The 19,455-nt window shown below is 61.8% G+C and overlaps 1 protein-coding gene across 1 annotated transcript in view; it reads right to left on the bottom strand.

Moving 5' to 3' along the window:
* Positions 1-19,230, bottom strand: part of ADGRA1 (adhesion G protein-coupled receptor A1) — a 33,565-nt gene extending 14,335 nt beyond the window's left edge. The window contains 7 exon segments of the mRNA XM_077762903.1: positions 4,773-4,918; positions 9,234-9,357; positions 10,553-10,680; positions 18,224-18,256; positions 18,258-18,426; positions 19,030-19,196; positions 19,198-19,230. Coding sequence (XP_077619029.1) covers positions 4,773-4,918; positions 9,234-9,357; positions 10,553-10,680; positions 18,224-18,256; positions 18,258-18,426; positions 19,030-19,196; positions 19,198-19,230 — 800 coding nt within the window.
* Between the last annotated feature and the right edge of the window lie 225 nt (positions 19,231-19,455).

The following is a 19,455-nucleotide window of genomic DNA, read 5'->3' as shown; positions in this document are numbered from 1 at the left end:
GCTTTCTGACGTGAACGGTGGGACAGTGGACACACGGGGGACGTGGGGTGGGCTTCGTCCCTGGGGGACACAGGGGGACATCGGGTCGGCTCCTGGACTCTGTCCAATGCCCAGTCCTGCCCCCACAGAGCAGCTGGCCTCTTGGGGTTGACCCCCTGCCCTCCTGATGTCCCTCCCACGCCCTCCCCGCAAGGCCACCACATTTCCACACGTGTCCTGCACGGCCCAGCACTGGTCTCGCCCTCCCGCTTGGGAAAGCCAGACCCTGGGGACGGGACCCTGCACCCAGCTGAGGCCCCGAGGCCAGGGGGTGACACTCAGAGTGCGAAGGGGGTGACGCTCTGAGGCCAGGGGGTGACGCTCCGAGTGCGAAGGGGGTAATGCTCCCAGGCCAGGGGGTGATGCTCCGAGTGCTAAGGGGGTGACGCTCTGAGTGTGAAGATTCACCCCTTGGTTCCAGGCAGTGACGCCCGGACAGGAGGCCCCGAGGCAGCGCTGAGGGGCAGGCAAGGGGCTCACACTCAGCTGACGGCCACGCCTGTGGGGTCACACCAGAAGGGCCCCACTCCGCTGGGTGACGCCTGTGGCCGGGCCAGGGGCTCAGCCAAGGTGCTCCTCAAAGATGGAAGTACCCCCTGGGCCGCAGCCCCCTGCCCCCCTCACGTGGAGAAGGCCCACGTGGCTGGTCTGGACTCAGGGTTCAGCCAGCAGGCCGAGCAGTGTAACCTGCTCCCCCAGGGGTGCCCCACCGCACCTGAGCCCGGGGCAAGCACGGAGGCAGGGATGAGGGGCTGTGCGCTCTTGTCACTGTGATGGGGACATCCCCCCGAAGCCACCAGCCACCTTGGTCGAGCTGGAATTTCCTTCCCTCGGCCTCATCACCGAAGCAGCACAGGTGTCGAGGGTACCCCACCCCCAAACCTAACCACCTGTGGAAATTAGACAGCACGCTTCTATGCAACCAATGGACCAAAGGGAAAAAAAAAGAAAAAATAATCAGGGAAATTGGAAAATACTTAAAATGAGTGGAAAAGCCTGCAGCATGCCCAGACATGCGGGCAGAAGCATCTCCCAAGAGAGATTCATAGCTGTGAGCGTCTACGAAGAAGGAAGAAAGATCTCGAGTCACTCGGCCAACCCGACAGTGGCGGGAGCGGGAGCGATGAGGAGCGGAGGGGCTCCGGGCAGAAGGGAGTGACGAGGGCTCCGGCCAGGAGAGCACCAGAGAATGGATGAGCCCCAAGCTGGTTCTTCCAAACAATCAACAAAATGGGCCACGCGTCGCCAGACGGAGTAAAACAGAGAGAAGACTAGAATTGTGCGGCAGTTCTGGCCCAAGCAATTAGGCAAGAAAAGAAGTAAAAGCCCCCGAACTGGACAGGAGGAAGGAAGCTGTCCCAGAGTGCCCGTGACATGGTCGTACAGACACGACCCAAGGGGAGCCACAGGAAAGCTCATGCACAGATTCAGGAAATCCCCAGGACCGAAGACCAGCCCACAAAATCCAGCTGTTTATACACACGAGCAAGGATCAACACCAAGAGAAGATTAAGAAGACGATCCCACTTACAGTAGCATGAAAACAAGGCTTAGGGAAAAGTCCCCGCAGGCGGCGTGAGACGTGTTCCCCGAGAGCTAGAAGTGTTGCCGACGGAAGTCACGCGGACCCAAATAAACGGAGAGCTGTCCTGTGTGACGGGGTGGATGCTGTTAATGTCAGCGTGTTAGGCTCTGTACCTGCCAGGCAACCTCCATCAAAACTCCAGTGGCCAACTTTGCAGAAATCGAAAAAATGATCCTGATATTCACGTGGAATTGCAGGGGACCCTGAGTAGCCAGAACAATCTTGAAACACAAGCTCCATCTGTCCTCTCTGGCCCCGGAACCGGCCCTAACAGGAAGGCAGCAAGCCTGACCCCGGGAGTCGGGGCCTCGGTGGGGACCGGCCCCTCTGCTGAGCAAGGACTGCTCCCAGGGCGAGATGCAGTTCTACCCCAGAGTCCTTAAAACTTTATGTGGCTGCGGTTTTCTTGAAATCTCCAAATGGGCTTGGTTTTCCCCAAAGTTGAGCAGAGGGGCCCGTGGATTAAGCAGGCAGACCCCAGTGCGGGCTCTCGGGCCCCATGGACCAACTGGCCACGAGATCAATGTAAGAAATTAGACAATTGGGGGGCGCCTGGGGGGCTCAGTCGGTTGAACGTCCAACTTCAGCTCAGGTTATGATCTCACAGTTTGTGGGTTTGTGCCCCGTGTCGGGCTCTGTGCTGACAGCTCAGACCCTGGAGCTGCTTCAGATTCTGTGTCTCCCCCTCTCTCTGCCCCTCCCCTCCTCATGATCTGTCTCTCTCTGTCTCAAAAATAAATAAATGTTAAAAAAATTAAAAAAAAAAGAAATTAGACAATTGGCCCCTTGTTTCTCAAAAAGCTGCAAGCTCTGAGTTCATACAGAAGGTTTGAACCCACAACTGTTTTCTCTTCTCATTGGAGAACCACGGAGGGTGGACGCTGGGGCCCCACCTGCAGACTGTGGTACCAGCTCTGGTCACTGCCTGTGTTGCCTGGGCCTCGCCTAGGGTCACAGGACATGCCATATGGTCGGCTCGGCATTCAGCATATGGCGTAGCCTGGGGGCCCTTCCCTCCCCAGAAGACTCCGGGACTACATTTGTGCTGACGTGGGTGTGCACAGGCTATTCCGTGGTGCTGGGCATGGGGTCAGGGACCCAGCGAAAGGGCGCCCAGTGGGGGCCAATAGGAAGAGCCATCGCTGGTAAGGACGGCCCCTGCTGGCGTTGGGCCTGCGGTGAGTGTGGATGGCAAGTGGAGTGGGCTCGGAGATGAAAACACTCTGGTCCCCGCCTTTGGGGTCCCCAAAGTGCACCCCAGGCCAGGGGCGGCCAGAGAAGGCAGGGGGAAGAGTGGGCTTTCAGCAGAGCCCAGAGCCAGTGTCCCCACCCTCCCATCTGAACCTGCCTAGGGAGCTGTTGCGATCACATGGCCACGTCCCCCACGCCCAGCGTCCAGCTTTTTGTACCAAAGAAGGAGACATGGGGCACAGGTGCCAGTGGTTTCTAGGCAACACCACAGAAGGAGTAAGTATCCCAGAGTGACCTGCAGCTGTGACGTGGCCAGCTTAGTGCAGAGCCACAAGCCCAGACCCCTCTCGTCCTGGGTCCCTCTGAGCCCCCTGGGCTCATGGCGCATGGAGCCCATGTGCCCCCAGCCCCAGGCCCCCTGAACCCACAGCCCGCGGAGAACAGGGCCACCGAGCCCACAGCCCACGGAGAACAGGGCCACCGAGCCCACAGCCCACGGAGAACAGGGCCACCGAGCCCACAGCCCACGGAGAACAGGGCCGTCGAGCCCACAGCCCGCGGAGAACAGAACCACCGAGCCCACAGCCCACGGAGAACAGGGCCGTCGAGCCCACAGCCCACGGAGAACAGGGCCGTCGAGCCCACAGCCCGCGGAGAACAGAACCACCGAGCCCACAGCCCGCGGAGAACAGGGCCACCGAGCCCACAGCCCACGGAGAACAGGGCCGTCGAGCCCACAGCCCGCGGAGAACAGAACCACCGAGCCCACAGCCCGCGGAGAACAGGGCCACCGAGCCCACAGCCCGCGGAGAACAGAACCACCGAGGCCACAGCCCGCGGAGAACAGGGCCATCGAGCTGCAGGTCTGTTGCTCCTGGAAGCACCTGGAAGCCTGGCTCAGTTACGAGCATTTTGAAGCCGTCAGAGAGAACAGTGCCAGAACCCGCGGAGAACAGGGCCACCGAGCCCACAGCCCGCGGAGAACAGAACCACCGAGGCCACAGCCCGCGGAGAACAGGGCCATCGAGCTGCAGGTCTGTTGCTCCTGGAAGCACCTGGAAGCCTGGCTCAGTTACGAGCATTTTGAAGCCGTCAGAGAGAACAGTGCCAGAATGCTCCGTGGCGCCCATCTCATTTTCCAAAATTTTTCAATCAATTATAGACCAGGAAATTCATTTTGAGAGTGATTTTTAAGCCCTGGGGCCCTGGGGCCTCCCTGGCAGGAGAAACGAGGCACTGAAGTCCTACGTCCCTGGTCCTGTTGGTCACGGGAGCTGCGTGGCCAGTGGCCTGCTCCCTTCAGAAAATCAGGCAGTGTCGGGAGCCTCTAGCGGAGGTCACCTTGTTTATTGAACGATGAGGCTGCAAAATGAGTTCTGACGGGTTTCAGGGGCACGGTGGTGCTCCCAGGTGGCCCTTCAAATTTGGACCCGGACAGAGCTCAGCCCAAGGGGCTGGGTGTCCATGGCCCCGGGCCCAGGCCACAGCCTCCCAGTGACATCCTCTGCCCTTCACGGGGACCATCTGTCCACTCCGAACCCTCCCAGCTTGACCGAGTAACAGTCCACTGGCTGGACAGGGGTCCCTCTCCAGACCCATCTGCCACCAGCCCTGAAAGGCCCAGGCCACGTGGCCACCTTGGGGTCGGTGACGGAGCTGTCCCCAGCTAACGAGCAGGTACCTTGGCTCATTGAGACCCATGAATGAACCGCCACTGAGACCAAAGCACTGACCCACCGGCCAGGGCTGTTTCTGCCGTAGGNTCTGGCTCCAGCTCCGCCCCAGCCCCCAGACATCCCCTCCCTGGTCCCCCCCGGTCTGCCCCTACCCCCAGCGCCCCACCCTGACCCTGGCCACCTGTGCAGACCGGATTGTCCTCGGACCCCGTTTCCCCGTGAGCCAGCTTGCCGAGACGCCCAGAAGGTAGCCCAGGCGGCCGGGCACGTGTGCTCGGTACCTGAGCAGGGGCTGCCTGGGGTACGGAGGCTGGTCTGCGCCCGGGCACGGTGGGGCCTTCTTGGTCACCTGCTTGTAGATATTCCTGGCGGTCACCCCAATCCACAGCATGGTGGCGAGCGTGGAGTAGTGCAGCAGGATGCCCACCTGCGGGGAGAGGCCGGTCAGCACGCCGCCCTGGAGGCCGTGTGCTTCCCGAGGCCTGGGTCTGAGCCCTCCTGCTCCCTTTACATCCTCGGGAGGCTTGACAGTGCCAGGGGACCCGCAGGGGGGCACACGGGGGTCCCACTCAGGGCAGGTGTCCCCTTCCCAGGGAGGTGCACGGGCCGCCGGGACTCTGGCACTAGCCAGATCTGCACCCTGCTGAGAGATGGGGCTGGGAGCCCCCGGGCCTGCACACACGGCACCCCAGGCGTCTGTGTGAGGCTGGCCCCGTAGGTGCCCCTTGACAGCGGGTACGGTGCCCGCACACGTGCCCGTGGCCAGCCTGGCCCAGACGCGGGGGCCTGAGGGCTTCAGGGAGGATGTCCTCTGGGCTGGCCCCCACACAGGTGCCACCAGCTGAGGGGTGGGCGGCCCTGTAGCAGGGGTCTCCCCACGAGGCTGGTGGGGGGTTGCATGTGACATAAAACACTTTCCAGATCAGCCGCTGACGTCCGTACCCATAGGCGCAGCGGCTCGTTGCTGTGGAAGCTGCTGGCCGAGTTGATCCCCCTCCCCCAGCACTTACTGCATTAGCTAATCATGCATCCCCTCCTTTGTCTCCACCTGGTTCTAGAAAACGAGGTTACCTATGAAGCAAGAACCTGACATTTCACAAGGACAAGTAAATTATGGCTGTGATTGGAAAGGGCATAAATGTTTAAGGAATACAGAGATTCCTCTGAATAAAGCTAACATTACATTATAACCATTAATTGGATCCAGAGCTCAGTTTTTACTTATTAGAAAACCCAAAATGACCGAGGAGAATAGGATGGGTGGGGTGGGAGCCCCAGGACTGTTTGTGGGTCGGAGGGGTCCCTGCACACGCCTGCTGCGGCCAGCCGTTTCCGCAGCCTGGCCTGGGCCTCCCGCAGGTGCCCGTGTGCCGGTCCTCACGCCAGCCTGGGGGCCGGGGGGCAGGCACTCAGCACCTGAACCAGAAGGGAGGAAGGGGCACGTCCGCCTGCCTCTCAACGGAAGGATCTTGGGCTCTCTGTTGAGGGACAGCGGCGTGGCCATCACCACAGGTGACTGGAAACAGGTGCTGAGGCCGCAGAGGAGCCCCAGGGTCAGGAGGGGGTGGGAGGAGCCGGCTGCGGTCCTGGCCGGCTGCTCTGAGGCACCCCAGGCGGCCCGCTCTCAGCCCCAACCCGGCGCTGACGCACGTCACCATGTGGGACCACCGGCGGCCGGCTGTTCGTGCTCACAGTGTCACTCAGGGCTCTAATGAGGTTCCCGGTCATCTTCCTGTTGCCATAGCGACCGTCTGTTCTCCAGCCGGCCAAGCTTCGGGCCACAGAGCGTAAGTGTGAGCCACACCGGGACAGGGAAGGCTGGCCGGGGCGTCCTGTTTTCAGACACCAGGGTGGTGACACGCTTGTCCCTTGTCAGCGTGGGGGCAGGCCTGGCTGCCCACTGGAGGAAAACCACATTTATCATGAGTCGGCTTGTGGAGATGTGGAGGCTAAGAAGAGAGACGGACGTCGCAGCCGGGACAGGCACGGAAGAGTCCCTCCTTCCTCTGCCATCGTCCCCAGGCCCCCGCTGGAGTGTATGAGCCCCGTGACGGGGGGGGCACCTGCCTGAGTCGGTCTACCGGTTACAGCCTTGACCGCATCCACACCCGCACGACGTGCCGAGAATGACGTCGGCCCGGTGATCAGTCAAGTTGCCACACGAAAGCTAACTGTCCCAGCTTCTGACACTCTGGTTTCCCAGCTGTGCCTGCCCGGGCCTGCCTCCTCTGCAGCGAGTAGGGGACACAGTGTGCGTGCTGGGTTACCGTCCGTTACAGTAATGACGCTTCTGTCTTCGTCTGCAAGGCACAGGCCTGACTTAGAGAAACGTCAGGGAGTCACTGGGAGAACGTCACCGGGAGGGCTTGCTGGGGTCTCCAGCACGGCGCCAGCCCTGTTCCTCACCTGGCCCAAAGCTCTGTCCTCTCTCTAGTCACACGATGCTCTCTGCCCCCCCCGCCACCCCCCCACCCCGCCAGAAAGCTGGGCAGTGCAGCCACGGTTAGTGCGGCTCTGCTCGAAATTTTCGAAAGAATGTCTAAAGGTATCCTGCCCCCGCTCCCGAGGAAACTAGTCCGGGGCTCAGGGTGGGATCAGATCTCACAGGCTGGCTTCCTCNACCACCAGAGAATCGACGTTTCTCATGTCACCATGACCTCTACAGACCTTGCCTCTCTGGACCCTTCCAGAGAACGCTGCCCCATCTGCCACACTCCGAGGGTGTCCACCGGCCCCCAGGAGCCTCCATCCAGGCTGGAGCATGGACATAGTTCCCAGGCTTTCAGGGGGAACGGGCTCCCCAGTGGCTCTGAGCAGCCTGGGGTAGGGGGGCTGCAGCAGGCTCCTCACGTGAGGGTCCCGGCACGGCTGTGAGGTGTGGCCAAGTGCGACATGAAGATAACAAGCCATTTCACGGCCTTCAGCCGGCTCGCCCCTCAGCAGGCACTTGCGGGCGGAACGCAGGTTGGATTTCCCGGGCGCCCACTGTGGCTGCCTCCACAGCCACCTGAAGGCCCAGGGAAGCGTGTCTGCCCCAGAGTGGTTTTCAGTTCTGTGCCGGCAGCTTTGCTGTGGGGGCCAAGCACGCGTGGCAGAATCCGGCTCCCGGTGGGGCGCTGGCCTGGACGCGGATGCGCGGGTCAGCGAGCTGGGCGGCGGGCTGCCTGGGCCTTGGGGCAAGGTGCTGCCTGGCGGCCAGTGCCTGGGGCAGGAGCTCACAGCCTGATTCTTCCCTAGGCCACCGCTGCGTGAACAGCCTCTCCCCCTCCTGCTGTGCAGGGGGTGGTCATCTTGTGTGCACACACTGCCATCAAGGTCGCCACAGGCACACGTGAGTGTCCGGTAATTAGGACTCTGCAGCTTCCATGCCATCGATGAACGTCTGTAGGATTCACAGCAACAGAGGCTGTAGGGGAGCAACGTGAATGCCGGGGATGCCAGGCTGAGACCCGCCCACCACGTGGCCCGGGGCAGACCCACGACCCAGGACAGAACCGGAAGGGAGGAGGCCTTGGCAACATGCTCTTCAGTCCATGAGGAAGCCTCCATTTGGCTCCTGCCTGGGCACCAGAGGAGACTGTCCGCCTGGAGGCCACTGTCTGCCTGAAGGTCACTACCCACCTGAGGTCACTGTCTACCTGGAGGCCACTGCCCACCTGGAGGTCACTGTCCGCCTTGAGGTCACTGTCTGCCTGGAGGTCACTGTCTGCCTGGAGGTCACTACCCACCTGAGGTCACTGTCTACCTGGAGTCCACTGCCCACCTGGAGGTCACTGTCCGCCTGGAGGCCACTGCCCACCTGAAGGTCACTGCCCGCCTGGAGGTCACTGTCCGCCTGGAGGCCACTGCCCACCTGGAGGTCACTGCCCGCCTGGAGGCCACTGCCCGCCTGGAGGCCACTGTCCGCCTGGAGGTCACTACCCACCTGAGGTCACTGTCTACCTGGAGGTCACTGTCCGCGTAGAGGTGACTGTGTACCTGACGTCACTGTCCACCTGGGCTGAGCTGGAGCCATGAGGGGGGTCTCATCTCTCTCTGAGACTTGGGTGTGGGGCCGCCTGTCCTGGGCCAGGGCCACACAGTGGAGCAGAAAGAAGTGGGTGCTGCTGGTGGAAGGGCCCCCTCAGAGCTGTCGGGACCCAAGGGCATTTCCCCCCTTTTTAAAGAAAAGTCCGTTGAGGCCACGGAGAGGAAAGAAGACCCTTTGGTGACTTGTCCTCAACGCTGCAATGTTCAGAAGTCCCCGTTCTACATGAGAGGGCGCAGAGCCCCTCCGAGGGAGCTCCGTGTGGGGGGCGGGGCCTCTGTGCCTGGACTCACCGGCCACCTGCTGGTGACAGAGACACCCGGACGGCAGTGGGGGGACAGGTGGCCCCGACTCCGTGCTCCCGACCTGGCCAGTCTCTGGGGGGGCAGCTCCCGACCCCACTCCTGGGACTGGCACTGCTCGCCGTACAGGGAGTGTTCAGTTGGCAAAGCATCAGAGGCCCCGGAGCCAGCGGGCCAAGTAGAAACAAGTTACCTGACCGACCCGGGGCTGAGGGAGCCAGTCAGCCTCACGTGGGGGAGGGGCTGTCATACAGGTGCCCTGGGTGCTGAACGATTCCCTCCAGGAGACACATCTGAACAAAGACTCGAGTGTTATTTCATGAACAAGACAATTATCACACATTTCCCCTCTGGTAGGAGCGGCGATAAACACTTTAAATTTTGTAGCAAAACGAGGGCATGACGGCACTCACCGCCTGGCACAGGATCGGGTATTTGGTGCGGTTCACGCCACCGGCAAATACCGTGAAGGTCAGAGCTGCGTGAAAGCAGAAATTCAGGAGTGTGTGCCGGCCTTTGCGGCTGATCCGGATGGCACTGCGGGAAATGGAGACATACCATCAGGACCCGGCATTCAGGGTGAGGTGTGCAGGTCGGCCTGCACCCCCAGCTGTGTGCTCCATCCCCACGGAGGCCGAGCTGAAGACCCCCAAGGTGTGACAGAGAGAGGCCGGGGGAGCACGCCCAAAGGACCAGATGGACAGGAAGACACAGGGACTGTGCTGTGCGTGGCTCAGTGTGTGGCTGTTGGACATTTTGTATTAAACTGACTTGGAATACTGGACTGGAGAGTTTTGAGAAATCTCAAACCTGGTCATTGGATAGATGCTGATGCTGAAGCCCAAGACTTTACGCCTTGTCTGGTCACAGAGGTAGAGGGTGGAAGGGACCCCCTGGCCACACCTTGTGCTTCCCAGGACGGAATTCTTCCCTCTCTGAGCAGGTGTCTGGTACCTCCAGAAGAGGGCATGACTGAGTGGCTGGAAGCAAGACCCCTGTAGTCTGTGGACCAGGACCTTGCCTACGGCTGTGACCATGTCCATGACTTGGCCTCACCTTGGCTATGGCCGAGGCAGAGATTACTCAGCCTATTCCTACAGCTGTGACTGTGGCCACAGCTTCTCCATGGCCTTGGACATGCCCAACACTCTCCCCATGATCATGGCCTTGGACACGCCCACGCCTCTTCTCATCACTGCGGTTATGCCCACCATCTAGGCTTTGCTCATGACTTTGATTATGGGCTTGATCCTGACCATGGCAGAGACCCCTCCTTACAGTTCCCAGTGCATCTTCAAGTGACGCAGACACCACCGGGTCATTTTTCCTCACAGGCAGAGGTGGCCAGGAAACAAGCTCAGAAGAAAAACAACTAGATGCTCCCCCCCCACCAGATTAAAAGGCACAACGCAAAGGTGTGTGAGGGGTCTGCAGCTACGCTAACTTCCCAAGGATGTGGGCTCTCAGAGCACCTGAAGTGACCCCGGGCCATTGGAGGAAGAACCTATTTCACCCAATTCGATAAGAACACAGATGGCACTGGTGGAGCCGTGGAGTGGAAGGGCACGGCTGTCCTCGGGCACTTGGCTGCCACCAGGGCCATGCCTGGTGTGTTGGCAGGCGGTCCGTGAAGTACCTTCCAGGGACTTGTCACTAAGTGAGGAGGGGTCTCGTTTTAGGGTTTGGGTCTGAAGGTAAAAACATGCCGTCCTGATGCAAAGCGGGGCCTTACTTCTGGTGCACGATGTAGGTGATGACGGAGGCAAGCAGGCACAGCAGCATGACGGCGGTGCAGGCGTACACCACGGGGTGCAGGAGCTCCCCTGGGTGCTGGGGCAGGGACAGCACGGTCTTCAAATCCTGGAAAGAACACAGAGCAGACCAAGTGGGCAATGTGGCCGAGGGACTGTGCGCCTGGCAGAGCTGCCTGTCTCCCCCCCACCCCCGGGTCTGGCCTCTCCCCTGCACGTGGTCAGAGGTGCCTTCTGAGGGGAGCGGAGGTTTGTGACGGGTGCCCCACTTCCTTGGAACGCACCTGTCTCCCAGACCTGCCCGCCCGAGGGGCTGGGTGGAGGCGGGCAGACGCCCCGCCTCACGCACATTGAGATTCTGCTTTACACGATGTCCCAGGAGAATTTGTGTCAAGCGAGTCCCGGAGCTGACTCAAGTCAGTGGAGAAAGGGCAGTTGCCGCGATCGGTCTGCGGGCCTCGAGCCCTCAGGAGGGCACCTGCCTGGCCGCGTGTCACAGCCCAGGGCTGAAGGCCAGCGAGCAAAGGAGCACATGCGGATGGGGGGCGGGAGAGGAGGGGCAGGGCCGCTGGCTGGACACATGTGAACCGAGGGAGGCTTTGTCTGTTTATCCATCAGACAAGGGAGGTGACTCTTAGTCGGCACAAAGGCCCAGAGGTAAAAATACCCCACTGGCAGCCCTAGGACCCCGTTCCCAAGATGTTGCCGATAGCAAAAACGGCCGTAAAGCGCATCATCACGTGGGCGGGTTTGCCGGTCCCGTGCTGGAAGCTCCACAGCCTGGTGATTTCCGCGCTGGAGGAGGGGCCCCAGGGTGCGGACCCTCGGCTGCTGTGCAGGCTCCGTGGGCTGGGAGTCCGGAGCCCTGGCCTCGGGCACCCCCGACCTCTGCCCTCTGCCCTCCCCCCCAGGAACGCTCCAGATGCTTCCTGTGTTATAACTCTGTGTGCTGCGGGGAAGCCCTGAACCGAGTCCCTAAAAGCACAGGCTGACGTCCCCGTGCCCCATGGGACCAGCGGAGGCGGCTTTCGCGGAGGCCACGGCGATAACAAGAGGCCGTAGGGTGAGGCTTTGTTCGACAGACCCGTGTCCTCATAGGAAGGAGACTAGGACATGACCTGCCCAGGGGGAGGCCATTTGAGGACACAGCAGGAAGGTAGCCGTCTACACGGCAGGGCCTCCAGAGAAACAGCCCTGTGACACCTGACCTTGAACTTCCAGGCTCCAGGACAGAGACAAAGAAGATTCTATACTTTAACCTGCTCTGTCTGGAGTGCTGGTTACAGATCCCCTGGCCCGCCAAGGGGCTCTGGAGATGGCCCCCCACCCCTCCCCAGGGCGCGGGTTGTGCCCCCCAGCCCCCTCCCTGGGAGCTGGTGACGCCCCCGCCCCCGGTGTGGGTTGCAGCTGCCGTAGCAGACGGACACACCCTGTTGGGTGGTTGCTCTTGCTCCTCCTTCCCAGATCAGAGGGTGAAGCCCTTTCTTGACCCCTCAGCTCATGCTCTGAACCACAGCTCTGCCCCCACAGCCCCTGGGGCCTGCCTGGCCTGGGGAGGGCAGGCGAGGGCTGGTCCCCACAGAGGCGGCCCGAGCACCCCCAGGAGCCCTGAGAGCTGCCCAGCTGTGACGACAGGCTGTGGTCGGGCTGGGGGTCAGCAGCCTTGCTAGCTCTACCCCCCACAGCCGTGCCCAGGGCGATGCGCCCACCCCGGGGCTGAGCCCGTCTGGATGCGTGAAGGCTCCTCCCTGAGCGGTCAGCGCAGTGGGCGGCGGCCGGCTCCCCTCCAGGATGGCGCCCCGCCTGAGTCACGCGGGAACACGAGAGAAAACCGTCCTTGAAGGGCCCTTGGCCTCGCCATGGCCGGGACGCCGTGTGTCCAGGAGCTCAGGCTGCTTCCTTCCCTGGGGGGTGGATTCTTGTTTGTCCAGCTGAGACGAGGCCCTGGCCAGCCGGGGAAGGTCGGCTTCCTCACAGAGACTTCCGGGGACAAACAAGGCCGCCCTGGGGTCCAGCCATGGGCTCTGCACCCTGACCTGCTCCTCCAGGGACTTCTCTGAGGAGGTCTCTCTGCTGCCATGGCAATTGCAGATGGGATCCTGTCACCAGGAAAAGGTGCCGAGTGACCTGGACACGAGCGGGACTCCTCCCTGTCTGACCGCTGGGATCTAGTTACTGCCAAAGCCAGAAGTAGCGCCCCTGGCCCTGCAGATGACCAGAAGTGACCGAAGGGGGGGCACTGTGTCTCTCGGCAGACTGTAGGCTGGACTCCATGGCCGTCCCCATACAGACTATCCTCGGGCCAGGAAGCCTGAGGGCAGGTGTGGACACGCACAGAACGCCGAGTCCCATTGAGATGACTGGGGTTTCAGCAGGATCCACGCTGCACATGTGGCCCCAATTCCCCCCTAAAATTATGAGCCCAGGAGGAGAGACAGCCAAGTATGACAAGGTGACAGGGATCCAGGCTCCAGGGCCCTCTTGGGAGAAGTGGGTGCCCTGCCTGATGCGGCCGACCAGGGGGCCCCCGCGCTCAGCTCTGGGGGAGGGTCTGTGGCCTGGGTCCCCGCAGGGCTGCCTGCCCCGGCCACTAACCCGTGGCTAACGGAGGCTTCTTCCTAAGGCACACATGGCACACAGGCTTCGACAGCCAGGGAGGGCACCTGCTGGGCCCTCCATCCTGCAACCCAGAACTTCTGTCTGTGTGAGGACAGGCTTCTGTGGTACGCGACACAATTGCCTGTTGGTGAAGAACAGGTGGTTTTTTAAAAAAAATTTTAAATGTTTTTATTTATTTTTGAGAGAGAGACAGAGACAGAGTGCGAGTGGGTTAGGGGCACAGAGGGAGGGAGACACAGCATCTGAAGCAGGCTGCAGGCTCTGAGCTGCCAGCACAGAGCCCGGATCAGGGCTCAAACTCACAAACTGTGAGATTGTGACCTGAGCCAAAATAGGACACCCAACTGACTGAGCCCCCAGGAGCCCCGAGGTCAGTGTTTTATAAGAAAGACGGGGCAGAGCCGGGGTCACAGCTGAACGGGCCTGCTGGCCTCCGGTAGACGGCCCGGTCTGCAGCAAGCGCTCACGCATCCTTACCTGGCATCCCAAGTTCTGGAGCACTCGCCGCGCATGATGGCGGGAAGGGTGCTCGTCGTGGTGCCAGAGAGCCCCAAGAGTTTGACGCTTGTCATGGGCAGCCAGTGCCAGCTTCCAGCCAGTTGTAAGTCATTGCAAAAGTCGAGGAAAGCAAGTTTCTGTGCTCAAATCCTGATACCAAACGATGTTCTCATGCCCATTTCTTCCGAGAGTTGGCCGGGTGCAGACAGGCGTGGAGCAAGCCCGGCAGCCTATTAGAAAGTCGGGCCTGATCGTACCCCAGAGACACACCCAGGCCCTCGTGTGCATAATTCATTCTTTTTACGTAGACGATGGCTTCTAACCTAGTGTCTAAAAAACACTGACACTCTTCCCATGAAGCCTCCTGGCTGCTGGGACCGGCTTCCTGTGCACTACGTGCGAGTGGAGCCCGACCCCAGCCCGCTCTCTCACCAGCGTGCTCGGCACGCCTCGGGCTGAGGCCTGGGGTGCGCCCACCCCTCTGGGGACTCACGGTCCCTCATAGCCTTTCTTGGGGCTCCGTTGCCACTTCCCCAGAGACCCTCCACCTTCTGGCCGTGTTCGGAGCCCTGAGTCCTGGCCGGAGGGGGTGGAGGAAGGTGAACCCTAAAGCGTAGTCTGCAGTGACGCGTGGTGTGCGGTGTCTCTGCCCTGCACGCATGCCCAGGGTCAGAGAACTGTGTCTGGTGCCCAGGACCCTCACCACAGAACTCACGTTCAAGTGCATCCTATTTGCCCAGTTTTCTCCACACGCGCTTCGTGTTGAGCCAATAGGAAACGAGAACCACCCGCCGTTCCTGCCACAGGCTGATGCGTCGGGAGGTCAGGTCAGGACGCAACACTTCCCGGGTGTGGTGCCCAGGCGGCCGCTGCACGGCGAGGTCACCCTGCGTCAGGGCTGCGCTCTCGTCCGAGGGCCTGGTATTGAGTGGGGCAGCAGGGGTCTCTGAGCCTTGAACCGCTGCACTAACAAGTGTGTTTTATAAGAAACAGAGCCTCCTCTTCTCTTCCTCCAAATTAGTTATCAAGGGTGCCTTTCTACATTTTTAGAGGTGACGTTTAAAATTCAAAGTAGATGATGCAAAAGGGAGACACTATTTTATATTCTACAGTTCACACGTGCACCTGGTGCCAGGGTCCCACAAAGTCCTCGTGATGCGCGGGGCTGACTCCCTGGCACACGTCCCTCAGGTGCCCTTCGGGCCAGAACAGGCCTCGCGTCAGAGATGCTGGGCTCAGTCCAGAGAGTGGCTCCTGCCGCTGGGGCCCCCAGCCCGCCGTCCCTGCTCACCGCTCTGCCTTTCCAAGCTGCGTGGACACGTCTGTCCTGAGAAACCCAGACTCCATCGCCCCACGGGCTGGGTTCTCCGCAGAGCCTGGAGGCGTAGAGCCCTGGTCTGCGGCTTGCTTGTGTTTCCCTGCTCCTGAGGCTTACCCTCCGTTTATGCTTTATTATTATCTTAGTTGGATGTGTCCTTTTTGGTATGTTCTGCAAATAAATCACTTAGATGTTAAGAGAGACAAGAAGAAAGGAGGTATTAGGTCAGGGGTCACCGGTCTGACAGAGACGGAGCCCCTGTGCCGGCAGCGGGCGCGGGGAGTGGCTCTTCCACCCGGGACACGCAGACCCTCCTCGCCGTCCCCTCTGCTCGGTTCCCTGCTGACCGAGGCGGATCTTACTGTTAGTTCCCGACATCCCTTGTCTGTGTTCTTGACGATCGCTGCATCTTATTGACCCGCCAGCCTTCGGTGACAGCGCCCTGCCCGGGCGGCAGGCGGAGGCAAAAGTTAAGTGATTTATTCCTTCGGAGCACAAATTACCCTCCCTGGATGTCACATCTGTACAGTTTGTGCACTTTTCTCTCATATTTTCCCTGTGCGAGCAATAGCGCGGCGGCTCCTGCTGGCCGGGGCTCCCCGGCCTCGGGGGTTGACATTCAGGGGAGCATTGAGGGTGACACGGCCTCCATTTCTGGGGTGAAGGTAAGTTCATAAGTTTTTAGAAATTTAACTACGGGGCGGAACGAAGAGCAGAACCGGGGCGCCAGGACACTTGCTGGCATGCCGGAGGCGGTCAGGGTGCAGCCTGGAGGGGCCGTGCCGCACACACGGGTCTGGCCCAGTGGGGCCACCCTGCCCCCTGCCCCCACGGGCTTCCACGTCCATGGTCTTTCCAGGGGTTTTAATTCCACTGTTGCTTTTTCGAATGCGGGGGGCTGGCGTGCAGAAAAAGGGTCCTGAGCGTCCTGTGTCGTTGGGATTCCTCTGCTCCAAGCACAGTGCGGGGCGGCCCGGCTTCTCACCCTGTCCTGCCTTGCAGGCCCTGCTGGACGCCACAAAGGAGAGTCTGATGACACCGTGGTCAGCGCGGAGTTCAGGGCGAGGGGAGGTCTGCGGGACCCCGGCACCTGCCGGCACCTGCTGGGTGTAGGTCGCACAAAGCGGGGCTGCCTCTCGGGCTCGACGCTAGTGAGCAGACAGACGTGTCCTCTGGGGTCCCCTGCTGTCCCAGCGACCAGAGGAGTCCCCGTGACGCCTTGTCAGCCACGGGGGGTGTGGCCGAAGGCAGAGCTTGTGCAGAACGGACGTGGCCTCCCTCCCAGCGACCACACCGCTTCTTGGGTGCGCCACGAGACCTACACCACAAAAGGAAGCGGGAGGAAAGCCCACAGCCTCTCTCTCTCCGAGGTCTGTGGAGCGGACAACCCTCCCTCCCAAAGCCCCGAGCTCCTGTGAAGAGGAAAGTGTGAAGATCACAGAAGATCGCGGGCCGCAAAGGAATGCACGTGTTGGCGGCTGCTCGGAGGTGAATACTGATGGGGCCACTGCGTACGCCTGTCCTGTTTGCTAACAGCTGAGACGGTGGCCTGTGTCCCGCGGGCCTCACAGGGAGCGTCCGGGCTGCGTGTGCCTTCACGGTCCAGCCAGAGCACTGAGGACAGACGGGGCGCGCGTCCGGGAGGGAGGACAGAGACTCAGAGCAGCACGGGCGTCCACGTGGACCCAGAAGTACTTCCGGAAGACCACGTGTCATCACACTTAGGATCCAGAAAGCTGGTGGCTGACCTCGGGTGTCCGGGAAGCCGACCGCCAGCCCAAGGCAGGTGCCCTGTTGGGTGGGCAGGGACGGGCCCCCCTGCTGGCCACAGCCTCTGGTTTTCCTCTGCGCATTGCCTGGGCCGCTGGAGTGAAGCCACTCAGGTGCCTACACTACAGGCCCAGGGACACACGTGGGCCTGGGTTCTGCATTTCTTCTGGAGGCTCTCCAGTGTAAATGTTATTTGTTAAGAATAAGACCCCGACAAACTGCTGAGACCCCAAACCCTCCTGGCAAGTGTAACCCGCCAGTTTTCAGTGTCCTGGGATACGCACTGTCCAGACACTGGGTACTGAAGGCAGAGTGTGGACGGGACGCAGGGCGGACGTGGGAGGGCCACACGGTGGTGCTCGGAGGGGCCGGGGCAGCTGCAGGCTCTCCCCGCAGCCCCCAGCCTCCTGCAGCACCTCTGAGCTCACCCTTTGTCTGCAAACGACAGTCAGGTTGCGCTTGCAAATAAGGCTCTAACATGAGGATGAGAAGCTGGGAAAATGTTGAGGGGGGAGCCATGCTGGGCAAGGCACCCGGGTCCCTTAAAAAGCTGGGGGCCCGGCCAGGCTGGAGGGCTCCCCAGGAGCAGTGAGCCTGGACGCACAACCTCTAGGCTGCCCGGCATCCTCCTGGCCAGCGAGGCTTGGAGCCGAGGCACGGACGATGCTGAGTCTTGGCCACAAGCCCGACCTTGTTTGGGCGTCTCGAACAGAACAGGAAGGAAACGAACAAGTGACTCAGACAGACCCCCCCTCACACTCATAAAGCAGACAATCGGTGTGCATTTGAGTCATTGCTGGCGTCCGAGCCACGGCCGCTGCCGGCCACGTGTCCTGTGGCCATCGGCATTCCCTGCACGCGCTGGGCCCTCCGCCGTCCTTCACAAACACACACAATGCATTATTTACCCGGCCACCAGCCTTCCCGGAATGCAGGCCGTCAGGACCACATCGAGGCTGCACGAGCCTTCAGGACGAGTCCCCCGATGGCCCTGCCCACAGCAGCCATGCCCCCTTTCCTGGTGAGAGAAGCGTCCTGCCCGTGTTTGCCATACGTGCTGTTGAAGTGCACCCACGTCTCCCTGCCGTTCAGCCCGCTTGCTGATGGGAAGGGGCTGGCGAGCTGCTATGGGGGGCTGCACACGACGGCCTCAGACTGGAGGGGCAGCGACCCCTGCTAGGGGCCAGGGAAGGCCTCCCGGGTCCTGGACCTGAGCCCTGGGGGGAGGGACACAGGTCCGTATCTCCTCCCGTGATTAAATGGCTCCACATTGCGGCACGCCTGCCACTAATTAGTATGATCGACGCCGAGCAAGCCCACAGCAGAGCAGCCAGCCGGCAGCCCTGAACACCAGGGGCTCACCTGACCACGTGGTAACTCCACAAACAAGGGTGGCCGCCCTTGGTGTGGCCGGGCCCCGCTGCCCGGGTTGGGGGGGCGTACTCACCATGAGCCCTGTGAAGCTCCTGCAGTGAGAGTGCCGGACGGAGTGGGGTCGCCGCCGAGCCGATTATGTGGCCCCCTCCTCCCTGCCGGCCTCCATGGCTGTCCCGAAGGTCAAGGTCCCACACAGTGGCTGTGGGGTCCAGCCCGAGGCCAGGGGCCTCAGGGTGATGGCGGGGTGGGTGAGGGTCACCAGGCTGTCCCCATCTGTGAAGATAGGGTACGGTTAGGGCAGAGCGGAGGGTCCCTGGCCTCAGCCCAGTGCTGGGCCCCCACGGCCATCCTGCCTGGCCAGCCGGTTGGAGCGTCGGGCTGGGGGCTTGGTCTCCAGGGGCGCGCGGGGGGCACACCGTGTCTGCCGGGCTGTGGTGCTGGCCCGCGGCTCCGGAGCCTCAGGGACCTCAGGTGGGACGTGCAGAGCCAGACGCTGCCTTCCCCACGTTGGGAGCCGGCCTCTGCTCACTGCCCAGCACACGCAGCTCAGCCCCGAAACATGTCTGTCAGCGTAAGTCAGAGAACTGAAGGAGCCTCCACTCGCTGCACCCACAATCGGCCGGCCCCCCGCCAGCAGACACGGGGCCGCGTCGCCCCCCAGATGCCCGTCTCAGTGGCGGCCCTGCGCCTTCCACGGAACCCAAAGTTCTCCAGCATCTGCATCCGGAATAGCGTCCGGAATAGCAGGAACCGCCCCAGCCCGCTTGCCGCTGATGCCCGAGAAACGGCTGGGGGAGTGGACGCTGCGGCCAGAGGGCTCGGACCCCGGGCGGGGGCCCCACCCGCCACCCCGGGAATCGCAGCTCAACTTCTCACCTATTTAGGCAGAGGCAGCTGGAGCGGTGGCGCTGTGCCGCGCGGTGCTGACCGGCTGTGGCGAGGTCTCTGTGCCAGGGAGCAGTTTTCCATTGCGAGCTAGCAAGTGGAGTTATCAACAGATTGCAAGACCGCAGCCCGGCCACGGCGCCACGGGCTCTGCACCGGAGACAGTGAGTCAGAGCCAGGACCGGCAGACATTCAATGCGATTCTCAGCGGGCGGCTTCCAGAACTCGGCGGCGCGGGGACCGCCAGCCGCCTCTGCGCCTGCTTGGGAGGGCGGGCGACAGCCGGGGCCGGCCCGGGGCCGGGAAGCAGGAGCGTAACCATGGGGATGGGGGAGGCGCCGATGGCGCGGGCGGGCTGTGGCCCGGCTCCCTGCGGCAGGCGGGAGTGGTTCTTCCCAGCCACCTGCCCCCCGCCCG

Source organism: Crocuta crocuta, unplaced genomic scaffold, assembly GCF_008692635.1.
Source record: "Crocuta crocuta isolate KB4526 unplaced genomic scaffold, BGI_CrCroc_1.0 scaffold466, whole genome shotgun sequence".
In the NCBI taxonomy this organism is placed as follows: Eukaryota; Metazoa; Chordata; class Mammalia; order Carnivora; family Hyaenidae; genus Crocuta; species Crocuta crocuta.
This window is presented reverse-complemented; position numbering and strand designations above follow the sequence as displayed.